At 36.1% G+C, this 27,942-nt stretch overlaps 1 protein-coding gene across 5 annotated transcripts in view; it reads left to right on the forward strand.

Moving 5' to 3' along the window:
* The window catches only part of Rab27a (RAB27A, member RAS oncogene family), a 97,855-nt gene that overhangs the window by 43,139 nt on the left and 26,774 nt on the right, over window positions 1–27,942 (forward strand). For 4 of the 5 annotated variants that reach the window (XM_047542267.1, XM_047542268.1, XM_047542269.1 and 1 more), the window contains exon 2: window positions 10,591–10,765. In XM_047542267.1, coding sequence (XP_047398223.1) covers window positions 10,613–10,765 — 153 coding nt within the window. In that variant the 5' untranslated portion in view covers window positions 10,591–10,612. Of the gene's footprint in view, window positions 1–6,712; window positions 6,735–10,590; window positions 10,766–27,942 lie in introns of those variants that run through there. The other variant, XM_047542271.1, reaches the window with a different exon arrangement.

A 27,942-nucleotide genomic window follows, 5' to 3' on the forward strand; every position in this document is an offset into this window, starting at 1 on the left:
TATTTCCACTTACTTCTCTATGCCTGAGATTTTTGCACAAACAGGGTGGGTGTCAGTTCTTTGTACTCTCATGTTTCACTCTGGACCTGTCCAGGAGGGTAGAAACATATCTACTCACATCCAAATCAGAACTGTCCACAGAGGACACAACTGTCTCCTCTTGTGGAAGTGGAGGTCCCTGCTGTGAGGTAGTGTGCATATTGCTTTTGTAGTGAAAGTAGCTCTGTTTCACCTCAGTGTGTAGGATTTGCAGTGGTCTTAAGAGAATTGTAGCCAGAGCTCATTTGGTAAACAAGTTGCCCCAACTCATCTCTTTGTACATTATGAAATGCTTCTATCCTGTCTTACTCCATGTTACTTTTCTTGCCTTGTCTGTTGTCTTTATTTTTGTATTCCTTCAGAACACAGGGATGGGTGAATAGTGATGTCATAAAACAAACAAACAAAAAAAAGTCAATGCTTTTTAACATTAAACATAAAAACACTGATAAAATTCATATTCCTATGACTGTCATTGGTAGGTGAACATTTTTCCCTCCAAATGAATCCCTAGGTAAGGAACATTAAATTGTATAAAAGAACATGTGGCAATTCAGTTCTCAAGCATACTGGTGTTCTGTTGCCTGAAAGTAATACTTATATTTACACATTCCTATTTCTACATAGAAGTCATTTTGGGACTGGTCACAGTGACACATGCCTGTAATCCCAGTGACTCTGGAGGCTGAGGCAGAAGGATTACAAGTTCAAGGCCAGTCTCAGCAATTTAGCAAGACCCTGAAGCGCACACACACACACAAAGATAGGACTAAGGATTTAGCTCAGTGGTAAAGTGCCCACAGCATTTTAGGATTTTGGACCAGGGAAAACGAAGTCCATAAGTTACAGAGGAATACTGTGGTATTTGATTAACCATTTTAAATATTCAAAACATTTCGGGTGCCAAAATTCTTTATAATAGATCCCATGTTTCTTTCTCTCTTCCTCCCTCTTCACCCTCTCTCTTGTGGTACTGAACTATATCCCTGGCACTTTTTATTTTTATTTTGAGACTCCCTAAATTGCTGAGGGATTTGTGATTCCCTTGCCTCAACCTCTCAAGTTGCTGGGATTAGAGGTGTGCATCACTGTGCCTGGCTTTATCTTCTCTTTCTAAAAATTTCCTTTTGTTCTCTATTGAGCTTTGTGTATTTATTCCTTTCACATTTTCTTCACACATGTGCCACATGACTTGTGCATGTATCTGCAGGGGAAAAGCCATATGGGGGTCTGAATTTGGGTGTCTCGTTGCATTGTTTGTGAGAGAAGTTTAACTCATTCATGAGGATTGACCTCTTTGAAAACCCAAAGGCAGGTCTATTCACTGAGAGAGGTTAAATTGGGATGCAGCTTTAAGTGTAAGGTCTGAGGTGGAGAAGGGGTGAGAAGATGTATTTTCATGTTGAGGGTAACTGCCTTGGCTCCCCACTGTACCATGGCACCAAGTGCATAATGGGTATTCAGTAGGTAACTGTTGAATGCACAGATGAGTGAGAGAGCCAGAGGAGGTATCTTTATAGAGAACTTGAGGCAGTAGCAGGGTAAATAATCTTGCTTTAAGAGGAAAATACTAAAGGGTTGAGCAAATCTATATGGAAATGAAAGATTTTATGATTTTTCTGTTTTCTTACCATTTTGAAACCATAGGAAAGAAAGACACAAACAAAGAAGATTTATGGGAGATACTAGTATTCAGAAGAGTCACTTTAAAAAAATAGCTATTTTTTAAAAATAGCAAGTCCCCAATTCATAAAAGTCTCTTTGGGGGAACCTGGCCAAAGAAAGGGCATTTTGATAGAAGGACTACAAAAGCGGAAGTGCAGTAGATCCCCCCACCCCAACATCGCTGAGTCCAAACTTCAGTCATAAAGCAATTTGTTATTATAACTGCTGGCACTCCTAATAGCTCTCTCTTTTTTTTAAATTTATTTTTATTGTAAACAAATGGGATACATGTTGTTTCTATTTGTACATGGAGTAACAGCATACCATTTGCGTAATCATACATTTACATAGGGTAATGATATTTGATTCATTGTTATTTTTTCCTTCCCCCCCACCCCTCCCACCCCTCTTTTCCCTCTATACAGTCCCTCCTTCCTCCATTCTTGCCCCCGTCCCATCCCCCATTATGTGTCATCATCCGCTTATCAGTGAGATCATTCACCCTTTGGATTTTTGACATTGGCTTATCTCACTTAGCATGATATTCTCCAATTTCATCCATTTGTCTGCAAATGCCATAATTTTATCATTCTTTATAGCTGAGTAATATTCCATTATATATATATATATTATATATATATAATATATATATATATATATATGTATGTATACACACCACAGTTTATTTATCCATTCATCAACTGAAGGACATCTAGGTTGGTTCCACAATCTGGCTATTGTGATTTGAGCAGCTACGAACATTGATGTGACTGTATCTCTGTAGTATGCTGATTTTAAGTCCTTTGGGTATAGGCCGAGGAGTGGGATAGCTGGGTCAAATGGTGGTTCCATTCCAAGTTTTCTAAGGAATCTCCACACTGTTTTCCAGAGTGGCTGCACTAATTTGCAACCCCACCAGCAATGTATGAGTGTACCTTTTTCCCCACATCCTCACCAACCTATTGTTGCTTGTGTTCTTGATAATAGCCATTCTAATTGGGGTGAGATGGAATCTTAGGGTAGTTTTGATTTGCATGTCTCTTATTACTAAAGATGGTGAACATTTTTTCATATGTTTGTTGATTGCTTGTAGATCTTCTTCTGTGAAGCGTCTGTTCATATCCTTAGCCCATTTGTTGATTGGGTTATTTGTATTCTTGGAGTAGAGTTTTTTGAGTTCTTTATATATTCTGGAAATTAGTGCTCTATCTGAAGTATGAGTGGCAAAGATTTTCTCCCACTCTGTAGGCTCTCTCTTCACATTGCTGATAGTTTCCTTTGCTGAGAGAAAGATATTTAGTTTGAATCTATCCCAGTTGTTGTTCCTAGTTTTTATTTCTTGTGCTATGGGAGTCCTGTTGAGGAAGTCTGATCCTAAGCCAACAAGTTGAAGATTTGGACCTACTTTTTCTTCTATAAGATGCAGGGTCTCTGGTCTGATTTCAAGGTCCTTGATCCATTGTGAGTTGAGAGATAGGGGTTTAGTTTCATTCTGTTGCATATGGATTTCCAGTTTTCCCAGACCATTTGTTGAAGAGGTTATTTTTCTCCATTGCATATTTTTGGCACCTTTGTCTAGTATGAGAAAATTGTATTTATTTGGGTTTGTGTCCATGTCCTCTATTCTGTACCATTGATCTACCTGTCTATTTTGGTGCCAATACCATACTGTTTTTGTTACTCTTGCTTTGTAGTACAGTTGAAGTTCTGGTATCGCGATACCCCCTGTTTCATTCTCCCTGCTAAGGATTGCTTTAGCTATTCTGGGATTCTTATTTTTCCAGATGAATTTCATGATTGCTTGCTCTATTTCTGTAAGGTACGTCATTGGAATTTTAATTGGAATTGCGTTGAATCTGTATAACACTTTTGGTAGTATGGCCATTTTGACAATATTAATTCTGCCTATCCAAGAACATGGGAGATCTTTCCATCTTCTAAGGTCTTTCTCAATTTCTTTCTTCAATGTTTTATAGTTTTCATTGTAGAGATCTTTTACCTCTTTGGTTAGATTGATGCCCAAGTATTTTATTTTTTTTGAGGCTATTGCAAATGAAGCTGTTTTCCTCATTTCCCTTTCAGCTGTTTCATTGCTTGCGTATAAAAATGCTTTAGATTTATGCGTGTTGATTTTATAGCCTGCTATTTTGCTGAATTCATTGATGAGGTCTAGAAGTTTTCTGGAGGAGTTTTTTTGGATCCTCTAAATATAGAATCATGTCATCAGCAAAAAGTGACAGTTGATCTGGGGGTCCTGGCAGCAGGGAGCAGTCAGTCGATGTGAGGGCCCCAGAGGCAGGGAGTGATCGATCGGGCTGAGGGATCCTGGAGATGGGGCTCAGTCAGTCTGGTCAGGGGTCCTACAGGGCCTGGCTGTTGTCTCAAAATGGTGGCAACCACGTGTAATCAAACCTGCAGGTACTGTGACAGAGAACTTCCAGTCAACAGCAGGCAGCTGGTGCTCCACTGGTGGTCGGTAATCAGTTTGCTGACTGTTGTGGGACGATCGGGAGGTGAACCTCGTGTGTTGGGTGATGGATAGGTGTAAGGCAAGCGATGGACAGGCAAGAGGCAGGCAAATGGCGGATGATAGATGCTTGACAGTGAGCAATCTGCACTCAAAAAAGGCGTGGATATGCTGGCAGACTGCAGGTCATCACAGCAGACAAATGGGGTAAACAGCAGGGGATCGATAAGCAGCAAAAACTGCCTCACCAAGAAACAGATATCTTCTGCTTGAAACCGGAGTTACAGAGCGAGAAGGAACGCAGCCTCCCTCTAGTCCGCCATCTTGTGAGGAACCCCTGATAGCTCTCTTTAAAAAAAAAAAAAAAAATTTTTTTTTTTTTTTTTTTTTAGTTGTTGATGGACCTTTATTTTATTCATTTATTTATATGCAGTGCTGAGAATTGAACCCAGTGCCTCACACATGCTAGATAAGTGCTGAGCCACAACCCCAGCCCCTTCTGATTCCTGATTCAAAGCAACTAAAATAAGGTTTCTGGCTCTGAAGGACAGAGCAAAACTATGTTAGAAAAGGATTGGATACTTAAAAAAAAAAAGTATTGCAATTTTGGAGACTTGGAACCTAGCCCAGCCCCATTGCTAACTTAACTGGTTTGTTTCAGATCTTTCATTTTCCTTCTCTGGGTCTATCTCCTCCTCTGTAAGGACATAGAGCATTCAACTGATGAAAATTCCCAGCTCTGAAAGTGCCAAAAATCACACAGATAAAACTCAGATATTAGAATGCCAAAGTACCTTTTTTTGATGGATAGAGACACCCAAAATGATCATACCTAAGTTGAATTTCTTTCTATGATTTTTCTGAAGTTGTTAACAGTTTAGCTAATAAAAAGTTTCAATGACTGAAAACAGAACAAGCCACATGCTTACATTTTTCTGTGGATTATCTCACTTAGTCCTTAAAATAATCCAGCGAGGTTATTAATGTTGTCAACTCCGTCCATTTTACAGTTGAAAGAATGGGACTTAATTTAAAGAACTTGGACCAGATCATACAGAGTGGAGGAGTCAGAATTTGAACCCAAGCCTCTATGTCATTGCACTGAGAACACATAACTCTTTCTGTGGTGTAAATCTTGTACAAATTACCTTTAAGGATGATGATCAGATAAAATAAAATTATGTATGTCTAGTACTGTTTGTGACACATGGTAGCTATTCAGTTAATATTATCTCTCCCCTTTTTTACTCTCTTTACTAAATACGGGCAGTTGAGGGAAAATTTATCTTTCAAAAAGTGGCTGATCTATCTAGTGTAGTTTAGAATGATTCTGCCTAATGATAGGAGAGCCTAAGGTTGGATTCTATGACTTTAACATGAAGCCTCATGGAGAATTTGAGCTACTGTGTGGGTGTATGTGTGTGGTGTGTGTGTATGAGAGAGAGAGAGAGAGAGAGAGAGAGAGAGAGAGAGAGAGAGAATCCTTCTCCTTTCTTCTTAATTCAAGTCATTTCCTTCTTATTCCCTGAAAAACAATTAAAATATGTTTTATTTTTTAAATAAGGAAGAAGATCCCTGACTTTCTCTCACCAGGCAGCTATCACCACACAGAACATGTTGAGGAAGTGGGTGTTCCTTGCTTTCTATTGTTAGTCTGATGAGAATGAGGGTGGAGAGCACTTTGGAAAAATATTTGTGTAAGGAGGAGAGACAGAAGTGAGCTGAAGGAGAAAAGTCTTTTGTGTGTCCCAAACTGGGGGCACCTTGATTTCTTAGAAGACATTTCCTTGAGGTATTTAGACATGATTTCCTCAAGGAGTATAGTATTTAAATGTTACCTCAGGTTCTAGTGCTTTTAACAGGTCATTATTTTCTATTTTTTTTTTTTTCACTTCTTAGTTCAGGAACTCAGTGTACTTTCTTATGATTCTAGGAAGGAAGGAATAGTGCCTGCATGTTGACCCATGGAAGATAGAGTGCTAGATGCTGCTGTTGATAGAGCTAATATTTATATAGACTTACTGTGTACCAGGCACTGTTCTAAACTTTATATACTAGCTCAATTCTTACAACAGTTTCTGAGAGAGTTTTACTATTTTGCTTCATCAAAATGTGTTGATGGAACTTTCTTGATCTCACTAGAAGATGCTAATGTAAGTTTTTTCACACAACTATATCTCTAGTGACACCTGATTTATGAGAGCAATTGCAAATTGTCCTGCACTGTAAGACTCTGAAATATAAAATGCACCCCAGTTTTAAAGAAGTTAAAATAAGAAACTATATATATATATATGTTTGAATTAATAAAATAGGGAACATGAAAATGTGGCATATATATGTATTACTGTATTGCATATATATTATATGTATAATGGATTACTATAAAAAAGTGAAATCCTGTCATTTGCAACAATATGGATAGAACTGGAGGAGTTATGTTGAGCCTGGCACAGGATGACAAGTACCACATGATCTTACTCATGTGGAATATAAGATGGTTGCTCTCTTACAAACTGAAAGTAGAACAGCAAGTTACCAGAGGCTGAGGACACGTCGATCCGTGAGTACTAAGTTGCAGTTAGATAGGAATAGGGAGTTCTGGTGTGCTATTGCATAGTAGAGTGAACGTAGATAACAACAATGTACTATATATTTAAAAAGCCAGAAGAAAGTGTTTTTTAAATATTTTCACTATAAAGAAATGATAAATATTTGAGGAGATAGATGTATTTACCTTGGTTTAAACATTACATAATGTATATACATGTATCAAAACATCACACATGACCCTATAAATCTGTACACATTTATGTAAAAAATGAATTTAACAAAGAAGAATTAATAAATAGGATACCGCTCCCCTTTTACAGAAGAGAAACCTGAGGCAAAAGAGGTTAAATAAATTTTCCAAAGTTATATGATGGCATTTTAATCTACAGAGTTTGGTCCAAGAGTCCTTGCTTCGGCTTTCATTATTTTCCCTCTCTACTGTACATTGACTTTGAGCCCATGCCAAGACGTGGACAGACAGACCAAGAATTGTGGCAAATTGCTAGGTGCAGGGGTCCACACTTCTAATTTCAGTGACTCAAAGCCAACTTCAGCAATTTACCGTGACTCTAAGTAACTTAGTGTGACCCTGTCTCAAAATAAAAAAAAGGGTTGTGGATGTGGCTTAGTGATTAAGTACCCCTGGGTTTAATTTCTGGTACCTCCCTGCCTTAAAAAAAAAAAAAAGTTTTGTATGTAGAACTACTTTAATTTAGCCTTTTAATCTAAATTAATATGAACCTATCAAATTCTTTTGAACAAATATGAGCTTACTAAAATGGATGAGAGTATTTATATGGATTTGAATTTAAGTGGATCGAACTCTTCTGAAATAGAGGTATCTATTTAAAATGAATTGTAAATGGTTAGAAGCAGCCATAGAAAGACCAGAATTTATTTGAAAATGATCCTTGTTGACTCAATAAACTACTCTGAACAAATCAACTATCTTTTGTGCTAGAAAAGTGTGTTTTGAGCTGACCAGAGACAATTTTAGAAATTGTTCTGGGCCTTTAGAGCCAGTCTGAATGTCCAGCATAGGAAGGGAGTGAGTCAACATTTACTGAGAACTAGTATGTGCTAAGTGTTGTTCTGAGCATTCTACAAACAGTATTTCCTTCAATCTTCAGAACGATGGTGTGAGGTAGTGAGTGTTATCTTCCTTTTTGTAGAATGGAAACCTAGATATCTAAGGCTCAGAGATGTCCAAGTAGTTGGTAGATGGGAGATTTGGGATTCAGACTCGGTTCTGCTTGACTCCATGTTTCTTACTTGTAAGGTATCATACCACAGCTCACTTTAAAACCCACTATGCCTTAAGAAGAAAATGAGCAACTGATGTGAAGCTTTGGGTAGGGTAAATATTGTACTGTGAATCAGGAGATCGAAGTACTAGGCTGTGCAGATTAGTTAACCTTTTTGGGTTCTGTGTTATCCTTTAGATTGCATTATTTTGTTTTCCTTTTCTCTGCATTCTTCTTCTGCCCTGGTCTTCACATACTGATCAAACACCTATTTTCTTTCCTTAGGATTAGAAAGTCAAACCCAGCCAGACATGGTGGCGAATGCCTATCATCCCAGTGGCTCAGGAGGCTGAGGCAGGAGGATCATGAGTTCAAAGCCAGCTTCAGCAAAAGCAAGGCACTAAGCAACTCAGACTCTATCTCTCAATAAAATACAAAACTGGGCTGGGGATGTGGCTCAGTGGTCCAGTAACCCTGAGTTTAATCCCTGGTACAAAAAAAAAAGTCAAATTCAGAGAGTCAGAGGTGTGAGTATTTATTTTAAAATTGAAAAGAAAAAAAAGGCATCTGCTGTCTGAAAAGTACAAACTATGACTGATGTTGATAGTATCTAAATCTTTGAGTTGTGGAACTTGTTTAGTTTTCCCTTTATGATGCCTTGGTTAGCATTTTAATATGAGTAGAAAACAAAACTCAAAGATCACTAGCAGACTTACCTGTATGATTCTTCACCTATGAAAACTAAATACATTTAATTATTGATATAACAGAAATAGTTTCATCCAAGACTTTGAATTCCACTCAAATGGGTTTTGAGAATTCTAGAATATTGATTTTAATCAATATTTTAATATTGAATTTTCTCCTGTTTTAATTGATACAAAAACATAGAAATGTCCAACTTTTCCAAAATTAAGAGAGGAAATAAGGTAGCCACAGTGTGTTTTCTTTCACATTCTTATTGCAGGATTGGAGTTGCTTTCTGCTTCAATTTGAGGGGAACTCTACCTCTCCCCCCTTTCTCAAATGCCTAAATGTTATCTGGACCCACTTTCAATTCTTAACTCTTATTTCGGAATAACTTGGAACCAAGTGAAGTGCTATGATGGCCTTGTTAGGATGTTTATACTCAACCAGGAAAAATCTAACTTTTATTTCTTAAATACTGTGAAGGATCTTTTAGAGAGGATTTCTGTTCCATGTCATTAATACTGGTGACCCACACATGCATATAGAACCTATTAACATGGGAAGCTCTCCTCTATAAAGTGCCACCCTGCATAGTGTGCAAATAGAACTAGGAATGTTTGTAGAGGCTCTGCCCATATCCACTGGTCAGTCATGTCTGAGACGGGAGGTCCCAGATCTGCACTAAGGCTCTCTGAGGAAGTACCTTGCAGTGACTCTTAGATGTCAGCATTAGGATTTTTGAGCATAAGGTAAGTTACTAAGTTGAGGATGGGTTGGGGGAGGCAATCTTGATATCTATAGAAACCAACCTCTAGAAAGCTTTGAGTATTAGAGCAAAGTTTCAGAATATGGGCCTTTGTGGAAAGAACAAGGAGAGAAAAATCACCAGCATCTAATAGAGGGCATCTGGCCTGTGTGTGGACTGGTAAATATGGGCATTTGAATGGGCAAGTAGACTTGTCTCTGGCAATAGGATAGCTGGATATTTTTCTAATTTTCAGGAGAGTTTATTGGCATTAGAAGTGGAAGGATAAAAATAAATAGAGCTTCACCAGGGAGAGATTTCATTTCTAGTTGGAAAGTTATTTTGGACTGGCATCTATTTAGAAGAATGCAAAAAGATGATTGCAAAGGACCCAATGCAACCATGGTTAGGTATTGCTGGTGCAAACAAAATTTTCTTCTTTAAGGTGGACTTTTGTTTTAGTCAATATTGAGAAACTGAGTTTTCAGCAGTTTTTGTTAGAATACCATGGTGTAGGTGTAGGTAAATGAACCTTTAGCTACAGACCTGTGGTATCTGAGTACTAATAGCCCCAATATGGAACTCAGTTCTCAAGTAAGCAGTAATATTCCAGAGAAGTCTGATTTAGTAAATAGTACATATTAATAATGCATAAAGAAGCCACAAGTCAAATTTTACTTATGAATTAGCAATGTCTTGAAGGAACTTTAATAACGTGAAAATGAATAGGATAAATGAAATTGCATAGTTATCAAGAAAAGAAAAGCCAGTGATCTAGCTCTAGGAAACTGAAAAAGGAGGGAGAATTGGAATCACTTCCACTCCAAGAATTTCTATGATACCTTAAAATATTATCCTTCCTCCTTTCTCTTATCAGTTTTTGTTCTGTATGGTCTGTAGATAATAGTGATTATTATCTTATTATTGATTTTCATTCTCACTGGTACTATAATATGTATGTTAAATGAAAACTAAACTTATTTACAATTTCAGTAGCATCTCATTTAGGGAGTTATTAGGTCCTCATGGAAAGTGAACACTGTATAACCCTCTCTTCACTGAATGCCTAGACACATAGGTTTTATATAGAAGCACTTGTTGAACTGAATATTAAGTGCTACTTCGTTACTGGATAACTCACTATTTTCTAATAAACTAATAAAAATGCATTTGTTTGTATTTTTCAGGTGAATCACTGAGTTCTTCATTATGTCTGATGGAGATTATGATTACCTCATCAAGTTTTTAGCTTTGGGAGATTCTGGAGTAGGGAAGACCAGTGTACTTTACCAGTACACAGATGGTAAATTTAATTCCAAATTTATCACGACAGTGGGCATCGATTTTAGGGAAAAGAGAGTGGTAAGTCCTATATTCTTCTATACAAAAATATAATCTCTGAGTAAACATTTGCCTGTTCAGTTTACCTCATAGGAATTAGGAGGACAAAGGTTGGGATTTAAAATTAAAGGGTACCTATGAAAGTGTGTTCTTTTTAATCCAGGCAACAGGATTGAAAAGGCTATGCTGAAGGATGCATATAAAACAAGCAGACAAAGTAAAAGTGAGCAATTTTTTCAAATTTTCCCTTGGTTCTCTTTTGGCCCATATCCTCCCTTGGAAACCCCACAAAGTTATTTGTGTACCTTTGTAAACCCTGCCAACCACCCTCTTCCACATACCCCCATATTGCAGCTAGGTGTATCTTTCACCTTTGGTAGCTTATAATTTTAAATGGCATTTATCTTAATTAAAGCCTCAGCAATTCCACATGGAACGCTGAGTGATGGAACTCATCACTGTGGCCCAGAGGATGAAATTAGAACAGGAGTGGGAAATGCTAGTGGTGGACATGATGCTTTGTGGAATGATAAGGGGAGAGGTTTTGTATATACATATATACAAACACATATGTACATTTATGTATACCTATGTGCATGTACATATATGTACATATATGTATATATACATATAATAAGCAAAATTTGTATTTTATTTAATGAATTACAAGACCTAAAGTTATTTTAGGGGTAGAAGGGAAGGTAGGAGGTCATTGTGTCATAGTTGCAGAGTAGGAAAATGACCATGGACTACATTTTTGCTGAAAAAATCTGGTGACCATGAATCAGATCAAGTTGTCAGGAGATTAATGACAATAACCCTTCCATGCAGCGTGTTCTACCAGGGGAGTTACAAGGTCCCTGACTTCCAGGACAGAAGCATTAATTTCCTTTTACCCACTCTAGGTCTTTTTCCTTACTACCAGAAAGTCTTATAGAGACTTAAACCCACTAGGTAAGAAAAGGATCCTAATTAGATTTTTAGTGTTGACATACAATTAATTAGAGTTACAGGTTCTTCACCTGCAGACTCAACCAAGCCCAGGTTGTGTATTGTGTAGTTCGGCCTACAGTGATTGTGTCTGTACTAATCATGAACAGAGTTTTTTTCTTATCATTATTTCTTATCCTCAATAATGCATATAGCAACTGTATTTCATAGTATTAATATTGTATTGGGTATAATAAGTGATCTAGAGAGGATCTAATATATTTGGAAGGATATGTGTAGGTTATGTGCAGATACTACACCATTTTATGTGATAGATGGAGCATTTGTGGCTTTTGGTATCCTTGAGGGTCCTGGAAACCAGTGTCTGCAGATGCTGAGGAATGACTGTTTATGTATATAAAAACTTTTGCTACTTCTCATTTTATAACTTTGTTTTTTGTTTAAAAATAGATTTGTTGATATGCAGAGCATAATAAGCAAAATTATGTATTTGAGGTGTAGATTTCAACATTTTTAAGCATATTCAGAGTTGTGTAACCATCACAACTATTTAAATTTAGAAACCCCATACCTGTTAATAGTCTTTCCCCATTCCTCTGCCCATCAGCCACTTTGTATCTGTTCTCTTTGGATTTGCATATTCTGGATACATTATATAACAGAGTCATGTAATATGTGGCCTTTTATATCTGGGTTCCTATACTTAGCACAGTGTTTTTAAGGTTTGTCCTTCTTTGGCATTTATCAGGACCTCATTCCTTTTTATGTCTGCATAATATTCCACTGACCTATTGATGGTCATTTTCAGTTATTTCTCTTTATCTATTATGTGCAATGCTTCTATTAACATTAATACTCAATGTTTTGTAGGTGGGTATGTGTTTTAAATTCTCTTGGAAATATGCCTAGGAGTGAAATTTTTGGCATATGATAATTTTTAGAGAATGGCTATATTCTTTCAAAGGTTCTATACCATTTTGCATTCTTACCAGTCAATATATGAGGGTTCCAGTTCTTCCACATTCTCCCCAACACTGGTTCTATTTCTATTTGGTTCTAACCATTCTTATCTGCATTATATGAATATGAATTATATATGATTATTCCATGTTGTGCATTATAAATATGTTTATAAATATCAATTATAAGTAGAAAAGAATCAACACTAAAACAGTTCTAAGGAGGAAATTTATGGCTTAAAATACCTATATTGTTAAATAATATCTCATCAATAATTTAACCTTCTATCTTAAGAAACCAGAAACAAAGGAATAAACTAAATCCAAAGCAAGCACAGGGAGATAATAATTAAGATTAGAGTGGAGCTGGGTGAGGCAGTGGCACAGTCCTATGATCATAGCAACTTGGCCTCAGCAACTTAGGCCCTAGGTAACTTAGTGAGACCTATGGCTGGGGATGTGACTCAGTGGTCAAGCAGTTAAGTACTCCTGGGTTCAATCCCTGGTACCAGAAAAAAAAAAAAAAAAAAAAGAAAAGAAATAAGAAAAGATTACAGTGGAAATAAATAGATCTTTTTCTTGAAAACATCATTTAAATCCTAAAATAAAAAATGAAAGGACAACTCTACCAATCTTATATAAATAAAAAGTTTGTGAAGAAATACTATAAACAACAGTGTGCCAAAAATTAGATAATATAGAAATAGATGAATAATTTTCTTTCTTTCTTTCTTTCTTTCTTTTTTTTTTTTTGTGGTGCTAGGGATTGAACCCAGGGCCTTGTACTTACAAGTGAAGCACTCTACCAATTGAGTTGTCTCCCAGCCCAGATGAAGAATTTTCTACACACAAATGACTGAAACCTATTTAAGAATCTAAGTTGACTTATAACCAATAAGGTGATTGAATTAGCCATCAGTTTCTCACAAAGGGAAGTCCAGGCCCAACTTGTTTATTGATGAATTTTATCAAATGCTTAAAAAGGAGCCAATTCTTCCCAAGCTCTTCTGAAATCTAAAAAAGGTGGGAACCTTCCCAACTCATTTTATGAGGCCAATATTACCCTGATACCAAACTCAATAAAGACATTCTGAGGGTGGGGATAAAAACTACAGAACAATGTCTCTGCTGAATATAGACACCAAGATACTAGCAAACACAATCCAGCAACATTTTAAAAGGATTACATACCCTGACTAAGTGGAATTTATCACAGGAACAGGAAGGTTGTTTTGCCACACAAAAATCAATTGATGTACCTTATTAAGAAAATTAAGAAATAAAACCACATGCTCATCTCAGCAGACATAGAATAAATATTTGACATAATCCAATACCATTTCATGATAAAATACCCAATAAATTGGAATTGAAGGGAATGTCTTCAACCTGCTAATGGCCTCTGAAAAAAAACCATGGCTTTTAGTATACTTGGTGAACATTTGAATCACTTCTATTCAAATTTTTACTTGGGGTTCTTGCTACAGCAGTTAGTTAAGAAAAAGAAAACATCCAATTGGAAAGGAAGAAATAAAATAGCAGATAACATGATCTTGTACATAGAAATCTTAAGGAATAAATATACACAAACAAACAAAAAGACTACTAGAACTACTAAACAAGTTCTCATGCAGTATACAATATTAATTGACAGATAAATTATATGTCTATGTATTTCACAGTGAACAGTTTAAAAATGAAATTAAGAAAACAATTCAATTTACAATAGCATCTAAAAATTCAAATATTTAAGAATAAGTTTAAAACAAAAGTGCAAAATGAATACTCTGAAAACTTCAAAATATTGTTAAAAGAAATTTTAAAAGATCAAAATGATGGAAAAAAATTCCATGTTCATGGATCAGAAGACTTTGTATTGTGCAGATGGCATTACTCTCCAAACTGATCCATAAATTTAATTCAATCCTATCAGAATCCCAGCTGGTTTCTTTACAGTAATTGCAAACTTAATCCTAAAATTCATATGGAACTGCCAGAGACCCAAAACAATCTTGAAAAAGAAATAAATTGAAGGACTCATACTCCCCAATTTCAAAACTTACTATAAAACTATGGTAATTAAAATAGTGTGGTATTGGGCTGGGGTTGTGGCTCAGGGCTAGAGTGCTTGCCTTGCATGTGTGAGGCACTGGGTTTGATCCTCAGCACCACATTAAAAAAAATAAAGGTACTGTGTCCATCTACAAGTAAAAAAATATAAAATTTTAAAAAGTGATATGGTATTAGCACCAGGTTAGAGATATAGATGAATACAATAGAATTCAGAGTATAGAAATAAGCCTTTACATTTATGGTCAATTAGTTTTCAATTAGGGTATCAAGACCATTCCAGTGGGAAGAGTATAATCTTTTAAACAAATGATGTTGGTATAATTGGACAGTCACATGCAAAAGAGTGAGTGTGAACACCTGCTGCACCATACTCAAAATTAACACAAAATGAATTAGGGACCTGAATGTAAGAGCTAAATCCATTTTACTTATATATTCATTAAAACACACACACATGTACACACACACACATACACACACACACACACACACACATGTATACACACAAAAAACCCCCACAAAACTTTAAATCCCAGTCTAATTCCTAACTCCTTCACTGGCCTTCAATTTATTTTTTATTCAACAAGTTTTTAATGCTGTGTTTTTGTTTTCATTCACCTCAGAGTATTTTGTAGTATCCCTCATAGTTCTTCCTTGACTCCTTGATTATTTAAGAGAGTGCAGTTTAATGTCTACTTATTTGCAAATTTTGTAAATTTTTCTTTCTTATTTTTTTTTTTTTTTTTTTTTTTTTTTTTTAACATGAGACATATTTATTTCCACACATTAAGTCTATTTCCACAAGTTTTGTGGCTTTAAACTGGTTGAAAATCAGATAACAGGGATCTATAATATAAATTCTTCTGAAGGATACTATCTAGAAAAGTAGTCAACATAAGACTACCCAGGATGTATCCCTAAAAATAGTAACACAAAGAGAATTTTTTTGATACACATAAAATGTATTGTTTTTCCAACAGAATTTAAAAGAAGTCCTAGTGATACAAATTAGATCTCAGCAACCAATTTAAAAAAAAAAACAATAAAAATTTGAAATGTTACAGCCAGCCTCTCAGTCTTATAGTCTCCTCCATATTGTATCAGCTAGAAATGAATACAATTAACATGTGAAGGGGCTCTGTAAAAATGTTGCTTAAAAAAATGTGAAAAACTTCTAAAATTTAAGACATGTTCAATTTCTTGGGGTAGAAAATGTATATGAGACATAAAAACATAAGAAAACAAAAGGCAAAAGGAATTCTCAAATAAAAAGAATCATATAAGTATACAGAGTACCTAAAAGGATATTTTTTAAAGCTAGTATAATAAATATTTAAATACCAGAAGGCAATGTAACAAAATACTATTTTTAAGGTTATTTATTTGTTACTAATAGTTTTTTAACCTCAGTGAAGATGAAACTTGATTCTCAGTTACCTGTCAAGATGATAAATTCTGTCAACTACTGGTTTTCTCCACAAAAATCAATCCCCCCAAAATTGTAGCATTGTGTGGAAAGTAGTTATAGTACACTCAAAAAAAAAAAAAAAAAAAGAAAAGAAAAGAAAAGTAAATGGGCTGTGGGTGTAGCTGTATGGTAGAGCATGTGCTTAGCAAATATATGCAAGACCCTGGGTTCAAGGACCAAAGGCATCACATCCTGGAAAACAGACAGCAGAGTTCGTGTCAGCAACACAGAACTGCTTAAGGGAACTTATAAAGTGAAGGTAAAATCTATAGGTAGAGAAGACAAGAGAACGATCAACAGGGATTCAGTAATGCCAGGAGTTCTCTGCCAGATTAACAATAATCACAGGCTGGATTTTGGCTCTTGCCAATTCACATTACCATACAAAGTAAGTATATGGTAGGAATAAGATTTAGTCTAGAAATCAGTTAGGAAGAACATAAACCTATTTAGGAAATTTTAAACTCTAAACATAGATAGGAGTGAAGATAGGAGACAGGAAGTGGAAGCAGAGAGGGAGACATGGAGTTCTTAAACTCCCAGGTTTCTCACAGACCAGTTATGCCAGTCAGACACACAAAACAAAAGACAACTAAGCAAGAGATTCTTGTAAATGCAGCTGCTATCCTGGATTTCAGGAAACAAAATTGTGCCAATGGACATTTAAGCCAGAAGAGGCAATGGCCACTAGATGGCACCAGATCACAGCAAGGATCAGGACAAATCTGATGCTGAGCCCAGTCCACAGAACTCCTGGCTGTTGAGCTACACAAGTTTGCTCTAGTCCTTTCATCAATCATACAGTGTTCTCCTTTACATCATTGAAAAATAAAACTATATTGTCTTGTGAAGGGTTTTATATATCTTTTTAAGTAGAATTATTGGAATAGATGTACCAATAATTTTAAATAAACATTAAAAAGTTAAGGAAATAAGGAAAGATATCAGCAAAGTATTAATAACAAATCACTAAAAATAATGTCAAATATTGGCAAGATAATTTAACAAATGTGATTTAAAAATATAATAGATGAAATGAATAGCAGGATAGATACAGAGAAAAGATAAATTATTGATTTAGAAACTATGATGTGTTTTGAAATGCAAAGGTAGTTCAATACATCATTAATACAAGAAAAACAAGTGATAAATTTTATTATTTTTTCACGATTGAAAAATAAAGCCTTAAAATATAAATGCACGATAACTTACTTAAAATGGTAAAAGCTATATACAAGAATATTTTTCTACCTGAATTTAGCTGAATATCTGCTAATGGAAATCAGTAACAAAATAAATTCAAAATTTTTTGTTTTTAATTTTCCTCACTTTCTTACCTCTCACTACTCACTATGCAAAACTCCTAAACCATATATAACCAATTAAGAATCTTGTTACACCAACTTACTGTCTAATTTGAGGCTCCATAATCTTAGATAGCAAAAAATAGGTGTTAACAAAAACCTACATGAACGTTATTGTTAATAGAGAACCTGCATTCCCTTTTAAGATCAGGAACAAAAAGAAAGGAGACTACTAGGATCAATTCTCTTGAATACAGTTCTAGAGGTCTTGGCCAAAACAAAATGGAAAAGAATACTGATGAAGATTGGAAAAAAGAAGAAAAATTATTATTTTTAGGTGATACAACTATTCACCTAATATAATTTTTTTTTTATATTTCAGAAAAAAATTCAGTGAAAGCAAGACAAAGGGTTCTGATTCTATAGTTGTAAACTCTAATGGTTCAATAAATTTGGGTAGGAAAATAGTTTTTAAATTCAATTCCTATTTGAAATACTTCTATTTACTTTCTCCAACCTTCATTATACTTCTACCTTCACTAATCTCTATCTATATAATTTCCTTTAATTATCAATATTTGGCAATAAACCACAGTAGTTCTCATCAATAGAAATCAAAGGTGTTTCCATATCATAGTATAGTTGGTGCAGATATCTTGAAATAGCATTAATGTTCATTGCCATCTCAAACTTATCATAGTTATTAGTCAAAGGTATTATTTAATTTGATAAAAGAGAAGCACACACCTATGAATTTTAACATTATCCTGAGGAAGTTCCCATAGACTTCTCCAGGTTGCCAAGTGTTCAAGAAAATTAACTTTAGAAATCATGATGAGAGGGAAATAATTATCTCTATTCAAAAAAAAAAAAAAAAAGCCCAATGCAACTTGCAGTGTTTAATATGAAGTATTCTAAAGAATCTCGGGCTGGGGATAAAAGCTCAGTTGTTAGAGTACTCACCTCACAAGCACAAGGCCCTGGGTTCAATCCCCAGCACTGCAAAAAGAATCTCTACTCTTCCTATATGCAGCATGAGGTGATCTGTGAAAAATGGTCTGCTATTCTCTTGACCCAGAAACCCCCCCAAAATCATGCAGATCAAGAGGTTCAAATCTTCATGTTCACTTTGCAGGCCATCGAGGGGATGTACATCTGAAAAGCCACCAAGCGCCCGAAAGATATCACTTTAAAGAAGCAATGTGTGCCATTTTGGTGTTACAATGGTGGAGTTGGGAGATGTGCCCACGCCAAACAGTGGGGCTGGACACAGGGAGGTAGCCCAAAAAGAGTGCTGAATTTTTTGCTGCACATTCTTAAAAATACAGAGTAATGCTGAATTTAAGGGGTTAAATAATTCTCTGATCATTGAACATATATATCCAGGTAAACAAAGCACCCAAGATGTGCCACCATAGTTTCAGAATTCACGGTCAGATTAACCCATACAGGGTTCCTTCCTCCTGCCTCATTGAGATAATCTTAATTGAAAAGAAACAAATTTTTCCTAAACCAGAAGAGGCTGCATATAAGAAAAAGATATCCCTGAAGAAACTAAAGAAACAAAAATTTATGGCATGGGAATAAATTCAGCATAAAATAAATGCAAATACAAGTAAAAAAAAAACCTCAACTTTGTGCACCTCATTATCAATTAACTCTTTTAGTTCCAATCAACTCAGAAGAAAGATAAGTACTCTTGTTCCAGTATGACTTCTACAATTTAAAAGCACCAAAAACATTCAAAGGGTCAGGTGCTCTATACCAATAGATCAAAAGATAGAAAAACAACAGGGGACCTAAATTATTTAAACTGGCCAAGAGAACATAGATGAAAAAATAGTCAACTTTATAAATCATTATACAAAGTAGCAAGATGATCCCTGTTTGTATGCAGCTCTATTTTCCAATGTTTATAAATATATAGGAATAACTGGGCTAACAATGAAAATAAAGGGATTTCAATTCTTGATAAGCTGAAATTTTCTTACACACAAGTGAATTAAAGAGGTATTCAGGGTTTTCATCTAGAACACATTTTCATTTGTTAAAAAAGGTTCAAGGATGAGTGCAAAGATTAGCTCTCCAAGTCTTGCCAGCTCCTTTATTGACCCATGGTAATTACTTTAGTAGGACAAATCTTAGTATGAAAATATCAATTATACTCTTGTAATTTCAATTAAAGAATAAACCAATTTCTTTGTACTTTCCTAGTTTACATTTCCTCATCCTATATAAGTAAATACAAAAAACTGAATTATAGCAATATTTGAGAAATATATTTTCAACTTTTACTTACACTGTCATAGTCAAAGTCTTATTTCTTTTATCCATGAGCCATGAGTTTATTCTATACTAAAAGACTATTATATATTAATGGTGTCAAGAGCATAACACTCTACTAAGAAGCAATAAAATAATTTAGGTGTTTTTAATCAATGATTTGCCTCCATTAAAAAGATCTTTCCTGTTTTCATAGTTGGACACCAATTATTCTATTGAACTTTTAGTTACTTTGATATGACTAAGCTAAGATAGCTCTTATTTTATTGTTTGAAATAATAATTTATTAGTCATTCTATTTAATCAGGGTAAGAAAACAAAAATTATTTGCACTTATCATAAGAAAAAGAATTACAATTTGATGTTTAAAAATATCAATCTAAATCTAGATGTTTGACTCAATTATACATATTTTCAAATGACAGAAACCAAAAAAACCATTATTACCAATACTAGTTACTCTTCTCAACAATTCTTATACCCAGAATATATTAAACCCAATACTTAATAATGATTTAATGAATAAAATCAACCCCTACAAAGAAGATCCTACTTAGGATTTCTCAACATGCCATTCATTAAGAAATAATCAACCATTGTTCTTAGGGCTCACATATACAGTAACATGCTTATTTTCATCAAAACTAATAGCATTTGCACCATTATTAAAAGTCAATCTTTGAAAAACAATAATCACCCTATCATCAGACTTGTTTTCATTTTTGTTTGAGCAACTTATTATAAACTAGAAAATCTCAAAAATTAAGATGAATGCAAATCACACCTTGTTAAGACACAGATCTCAGCAGGTGGGACCTGACTGCCTAAATTTCTACATTTTCTTTTTTTTTCCTAAAGTTATCTATAGTGTTTTAAAATTTATTTTTAATTGACACATAATAATTATACATAGTTATAATATACAATGTGATATTTCAATACTCATAAACAAGGTATAATGATTAGATTGAATAACTGGCATATCAATCACCCCAAACATTTATCATTTCTGTATTGGGAACTTTCAAAATCCTCTGTACCAGCTATTTTTATTTTTTTTTTTTATTTTTTTTTTTTTGCTCTTTTTTTTTTTTTTATTTTATTTTTTTTATTTTTTTTTTTATTTTATTTTTTTTACGTTTACATAGGGTAATGATGTTTATTATATTTTTCCCCTCCCCCCCCACCCCTCCCACCCCTCCCACCCCTCCCACCCCTCTTTTCCCTCTACACAGTCCTTCTTTCCTTCATTCTTACTGCTCTCCTTAGCCTAACTCTAAACCTAACCCTAAACCTAATGCTAGCCCCTCCCACCCCCCATTATATGTCCTCATCCGCTTATCAGCGAGATCATTCGTCCTTTAGTTTTTTGAGATTGGCTTATCTCACTTAGCATGATATTCTCCAATTTCGACCATTTGCCTACAAATGCCATAATTTTATCATTCTTCATTGCGGAGTAATATTCCATTGTATAAATATGCCACAGTTTCTTTATCCATTCATCAACTGAAGGGCATCTAGGTTGGTTCCACAATCTGGCTATGGTGAATTGAGCAGCAATGAACATTGATGTGGCTGTATCTCTGTAGTATGCTGATTTTAAGTCCTTTGGGTATAGGCCAAGGAGTGGGATAGCTGGGTCAAATGGTGTTTCCATTCCAAGCTTTCTGAGGAATCTCCACACTGCTTTCCAGAGTGGTTGCACTAATTTGCAACCCCACCAGCAATGTATGAGTGTTCCTTTTTCACCACATCCTCGCCAACACCTATTGTTGCTTGTATTCTTGATAATCGCCATTCTAATTGGGGTGAGATGAAATCTTAGGGTAGTTTTGATTTGCATTTCCCTTATTACTAGGGATGTTGAACATTTTTTCATATATCTGGTGATTACTTGTACATCTTCTTCTGTGAAGTGTCTGTTCATTTCCTTAGCCCATTTGTTGATTGGATTATTTGTATTCTTCGTGTAGAGTTTTTTGAGTTCTTTATAGATTCTGGAAATTAGCGCTCTATCTGAGGTATGGTTGGCAAAGATATTCTCCCACTCTGTAGGCTCTCTCTTCACATTTCTGATAGTTTCCTTTGCTGAGAGAAAGCTTTTTAGTTTGAATCTATCCCAGTTGTTTATTCTTGCTTTTATTTCTTGTGCTATGGGAGTCCTGTTAAGGAAATCTGATCCTGAGCCAACAAGTTGAAGATTTGGACCTACTTTTTCTTCTATAAGATGCAGGGTCTCTGGTCTGATTCCGAGGTCCTTGATCCAATTTGAGTTGAGTTTTGTGTAGGGTGAGAGATAGGGGTTTAGTTTCATTCTATTGCATATAGTTTTCCAGTTTTCCCAGCACCATTTGTTGAAGAGGCTATCTTTTCTCCATTGCATATTGTTGGAACCTTTGTCTAGTATGAGAAAATTGTATTTATTTGGGTTTGTGTCCATGTCCTCTATTCTGTACCATTGATCTACCTGTCTATTTTGGTACCAATACCATGCCGTTTTTGTTACTATTGCTTTGTAGTAGAGTTGAAGATCTGGTATTGCAATACCCCCTGCTTCGCTCTTGCTACTGAGGATTGCTTTAGCTATTCTAGGTTTTTTATTCTTCCAGATGAATTTCATAATTGCTTGCTCTATTTCTGCGAGGTACATCATTGGGATTTTAATTGGAATTGCATTGAATCTGTATAGCACTTTAGGTAGTATAGCCATTTTGACGATATTAATTCTGCCTATCCAGGAACATGGGAGATCTTTCCATCTTCTAAGGTTTTCTTGAATTTCTTTCTTTAGTGTTCTGTAGTTCTCATTGTAGAGGTCTTTCACCTCTTTTGTGAGATTGATTCCCAAGTATTTTATTTTTTTCGATGCTATTGTGAATGGAGTAGTTTTCCTAATTTCTCTTTCTGAAGATTCATCACTTATGTATAAAAATGCGTTGGATTTATGAGCATTGATCTTGTAACCTGCTACTTTACTGAATTCACTTATGAGTTCTAAAAGTTTTCTGGTGGAATTTCCAGGTTCCTCTAAATATATAATCATGTCATCAGCGAACAGGGATAGTTTGAGTTCTTCTTTTCCTATTCGTATCCCTTTAATTTCTTTGGTTTGTCTAATTGCTCTGGCTAGAGTCTCAAGGACGATGTTGAATAGAAGCGGTGAAAGAGGGCATCCCTGCCTTGTTCCAGTTTTTAGGGGGAACGCTTTCAGTTTTTCACCATTTAGAATGATATTAGCCATGGGCTTAGCGTAGATGGCCTTTATAATGTTTAGGAATGTTCCCATTACCCCAATTTTTTCTAGTGTTTTGAGCATGAAGGGATGCTGTATTTTATCAAATGCTTTTTCTGCATCTATTGAAATAATCATGTGATTCTTAACTTTAAGTCTGTTGATATGGTGAATGACATTTATTGATTTCCGAATGTTGAACCAACCTTGCATCCCTGGGATAAAACCCACTTGATCGTGGTGCACTATCTTTTTAATATATATTTGTATGCGATTTGCTAAAATTTTGTTGAGAATTTTTGCATCGATGTTCATTAAGGATATTGGTCTGAAATTTTCTTTCCTTGATGTGTCTCTGTCTGGTTTAGGTATCAGGGTGATATTGGCTTCATAGAACGAGTTTGGTAGGGTTCCCTCCTCTTCTATCTCATGGAATAGTTTGAGGAGTATTGGAATGAGCTCTTCTTTAAAGGTTTTATAGAACTCGGCTGAGAACCCATCTGGTCCTGGACTTTTCTTTGTTGGTAGGCTTTTGATGACCTCTTCTATTTCATTGCTTGAAATTGGTTTATTTAAGTTGTGTATGTCCTCCTCGTTCAGTTTAGGTAGTTCATATGTCTCTAGAAATTTGTTGATGTCTTCAAGGTTTTCTGTTTTGTTGGAGTATAGATTTTCGAAATAGCTTCTAATTATGTTTTGTATTTCACTCGTGTCTGTTGTGATGTTTCCTTGTTCATTCCGAATTTTAGTAATTTGAGTTTTCTCCCTCTTTCTCTTTGTTAGTGTGGCTAAGGGTTTATCAATTTTATTTATTTTTTCAAGAACCAACTATTTATTTTATTAATTTTTCCGATTGTTTCTTTTGTTTCGATTTCGTTGATTTCGGCTCTGATTTTAACTATTTCCTGTCTTCTACTACTTTTGGTATTGGTCTGCTCTTCTTTTTCTAGTGCTTTGAGCTGTAGTGTTAACTCGTTTATTTGTTGATTTCTACTTCTTTTTTTGAATGCACCCCATGAAATAAATCTTCCTCTAAGTACTGCTTTCATAGTGTCCCAGAGATTTTGATATGATGTGTCTTTGTTCTCGTTTACTTCTAAGAATTTTTTTATTTCCCTCCTGATGTCTTCTGTTATCCATTCATCATATAATAGTGTATTATTTAGTCTCCAGGTATTGGAGAAGTTTCTGTTTTTTATTCTGTCATTTATTTCTAATTTCAATCCATTATGATCTGATAGAGTACAAGGTAGTATCTCTATCTTCTTGTATTTACTAACAGTAGCTTTGTGGCATAAAATATGGTCTATTTTAGAGAAGGATCCATGTGCTGCTGAGAAGAAAGTGTATTCATTCTTTGTTGGATGGTATATTCTATATATGTCCGTTAAGTCTAAATTGCTGATTGTGTTGTTGAGATCTATAGTTTCTTTATTCAATTTTTGTTTGGACGATCTATCCAGTGATGAGAGAGGTGTGTTAAAATCGCCTAGTATTATTGTGTTGTGGTCTATTTGATTTCTGGAATTGAGAAGGATTTGTTTGACGTACGTGGATGAGCCAATGTTCGGGGCATAGATATTTATGATTGTTATGTCTTGCTGATTTATGCTTCCCTTAAGCAGCATGTAATGTCCTTCTTTATCCCTTCTGACTAGTTTTGGTTTGAAGTCCACATTATCTGAGATGAGGATGGATACTCCAGCTTTTTTGCTGTGTCCGTGTGCATGGTATGTTTTTCCCCATCCTTTCACCTTTAGTCTATGGGTGTCTTTTTCTATGAGATGTGTCTCTTGCAGGCAGCATATTGTTGGATTTTTCTTTTTAATCCAATCTGCCAGTCTGTGTCTTTTGATTGATGAATTCAGGCCATTAACATTCAGGGTTATTATTGTGATATGATTTGTATTCCCAGTCAATGGACTCATATTTGTTTTTGACATGATTTGGTTTCTCCTTTATTTGGCTATTCCTTTAGGCTAGCGCCTCCTGTTGCTGATTTGCATCGTTGTTTTTCATCTCTTCCTCATGGAGTATTTTGCTGAGAATGTTCTGTAATGCTGGCTTTCTTTTTGTAAATTCCTTTAGCTTTTGTTTATCATGGAAGGATCTTATTTCATCGTCAAATTTGAAGGTAAGTTTTGCTGGGTATAAGATTCTTGGTTGGCATCCATTTTCTTTCAGGGCTTGGTATATGTTGTTCCAGGCCCTTCTAGCTTTTAGGGTCTGGATTGAAAAATCTGCTGATATTCTTATTGGTTTCCCTCTGAATGTAATTTGATTCTTTTCTCTCGCGGCCTTTAAAATTCTGTCTTTATTTTGTATGTTAGGTATTTTCATAATAATGTGCCTTGGTGTGGGTCTGTTGTAATTTTGTATGTTTGGAGTTCTATAAGCCTCTTGTACTTGGTTTTCCATTTCGTTCTTCAGATTTGGGAAATTTTCTGTTATTATTTCATTGAATAGATTGTTCATTCCTTTGGTTTGTTTCTCTAAGCCTTCCTCAATCCCAATAATTCTCAAATTTGGCCTTTTCATGATATCCCATAGTTCTTGGAGATTCTGTTCATGATTTCTTACCATCTTCTCTGTTTGTTCCACTTTGTTTTCAAGGTTAAATATTTTGTCTTCAATGTCTGAGGTTCTGTCTTCCAGGTGTTCTATCCTATTGGTTATGCTTTCTATGGAGTTTTTAACTTGGTTTATTGTTTCCTTCATTTCAAGGATTTCAGTTTGGTTTTTTTTCAGTATCTCTAACTCTTTATTGAAATGATCTCTTGCTTCCCGTATTTGGTCTTTTAACTGTTGATTGGTGCGATCATTTAATGCCTGCATTTGCTCTTTCATCTCCTCCTTCAATGCCTGCATTTGCTCTTTCATCTCCTCATTAGCTTCCCTGATCGTTTTAATTACGTACATTCTGAACTCCCTTTCTGACATTTCTTCTGCTGTGCTGTCATTGGGTTTTATTGATGTAGTATCTAGGTTTGTTTGGGACATTTTCTTCCCTTGTTTTCTCATAATGGTCAGTTGTCAGTGGGACCCTGAGATGTTGCAGTTTTCCACTATTGGCTTATAGTGTCCCAGTAGATTTCCAGTGTATCACCTCCCAGCCTTCAGTAGCCTGATGTCTTGGAGGAATCTGATAAAGCAGCTCATTCGAAGAATACTGCCCCTAGCCCCCTACTGGTTCCACGTTTTGGAACTGGCTCTGTGCGGAAATGCTCTCACTGTGGGCCTGCACCGTGTAGCTGGCCGTGTGGGAAGAGCCCACTGCCGGAGTGTGGAAGACTACCTTGGGAAGACTCAAGCTGCCCTGCCCGGCTCTGCTAAGCCACCTCTATCTGGGCCTGCCACCCGGGCCGAGCTTTACCCAGTGGGCAGACTCACCCGTGGCTCCACTTCAGTCCGAGTCTCTCAATGCCTCCCCTTCTTAACTCCTGGGTTGTGGAGCGACCGGAGGTGCAGTCTCCCTCTAGGCCGCCATCTTGGATCGCCCCGTGAAGAGAGCCCGCAGCCGGAGTGGGCAGAGCCGCCTGAAGAGGTCTCCGGCTGCCCTGCCCTTATCCCTGAGGCTGACTGCAGATCGAGGCTCTCCGCTGGTTCTTTGCAGGAGTACACTGCACTGCAGGGGCTCCGGGACTCGGAGCGTGCTCTGTTCAGACAGGCTCTCACTAGGGGGCCAGTTCCGTTCCGAGAACCTGGAGAAGCTGGCTGTGTGGGCGGGGCCCACCGCCGGAGTGCGCAGGACTGCCTGTGGATGACTCTAGCTGCCCTGCCCGGCTCCGATAAGCCACCTCTATCTGGGCCTGCCACCCGGGCCGAGCTTTACCCAGTGGGCAGACTCACCCGTGGCTCCACTTCAGTCCGAGTCTCTCAATGCCTCCCCTTCTTAACTCCTGGGTTGTGGAGCGACCGGAGGTGCAGTCTCCCTCTAGGCCGCCATCTTGGATCGCCCCGTGAAGAGAGCCCGCAGCCGGAGTGGGCAGAGCCGCCTGAAGAGGTCTCCGGCTGCTCTGCTCTTATCCCTGAGGCTGACTGCAGATCGAGGCTCTCCGCTGGTTCTTTGCAGGAGTACACTGCACTGCAGGGGCTCCGGGACTCGGAGCGTGCTCTGTTCAGACAGGCTCTCACTAGGGGGCCTTTTCTTTCTTATTGATATCTAATTCTATTCCATTGTGGTTGGAGAACATACTTGGTATAATTTCAGTCATTTGAGTTTATTGAGGCTTGTTTCATGGCCTAACATATGGTCTGTCCTTGAGAATGTTTCATGTGTATCTGAAAAGAAAGGGTCTTTTCTGTTGTTTGGGTGGGTCGAGTGGTTTATAAATGTCTGTTATGTCTAGTTGATTTACAGTGTTGTTCAAGTATCCTATTTCCTCATTGACCTTCCTAATTATTCTCTGATTAAAAATGCAGTGTTTTAGTATTTAAATATTATTGTTCAGTTGTCTATTTTTCCCTTTTTGTTCCTTTATCTTCTTGATGGGTTGATCCTTATATCATTATAATATATCCTTTGTCTCTAATAACAATTTTGGTCTTGATATTTCTTCTGTCTGATATTATTATTGTTACTCCAGCTCTATTTTGCCTATTGTTTGCATACCATATTTTTTACCTATCCTTTTACTTACAACCACTGTGTCATTGAATGCAAAGTGGCTTTCTTGTAGTAGTATATAATTGTATCATTTCAAAATCTGTTCTGTTAATCTCTGCCACTTATTTGGAGCTTTTAATTCATTTACATTTAATGTAGCTACTGATAAAGGAGAATTTGTGTATGCCATTTTGCTGCTTCTTTTTTGTCTTAAGTCTTCTTTTTGCCTATATTTCTCTATTACAGCCTTATTTTGTGTTCAGTAGATATTTTCCAGTGTACCATTTTAATTTCCTTTTCATTTGTTTACTCTATATTA

The sequence above is a fragment of the Sciurus carolinensis genome, chromosome 2 (assembly GCF_902686445.1).
Source record: "Sciurus carolinensis chromosome 2, mSciCar1.2, whole genome shotgun sequence".
Lineage (NCBI taxonomy): Eukaryota > Metazoa > Chordata > Mammalia > Rodentia > Sciuridae > Sciurus > Sciurus carolinensis.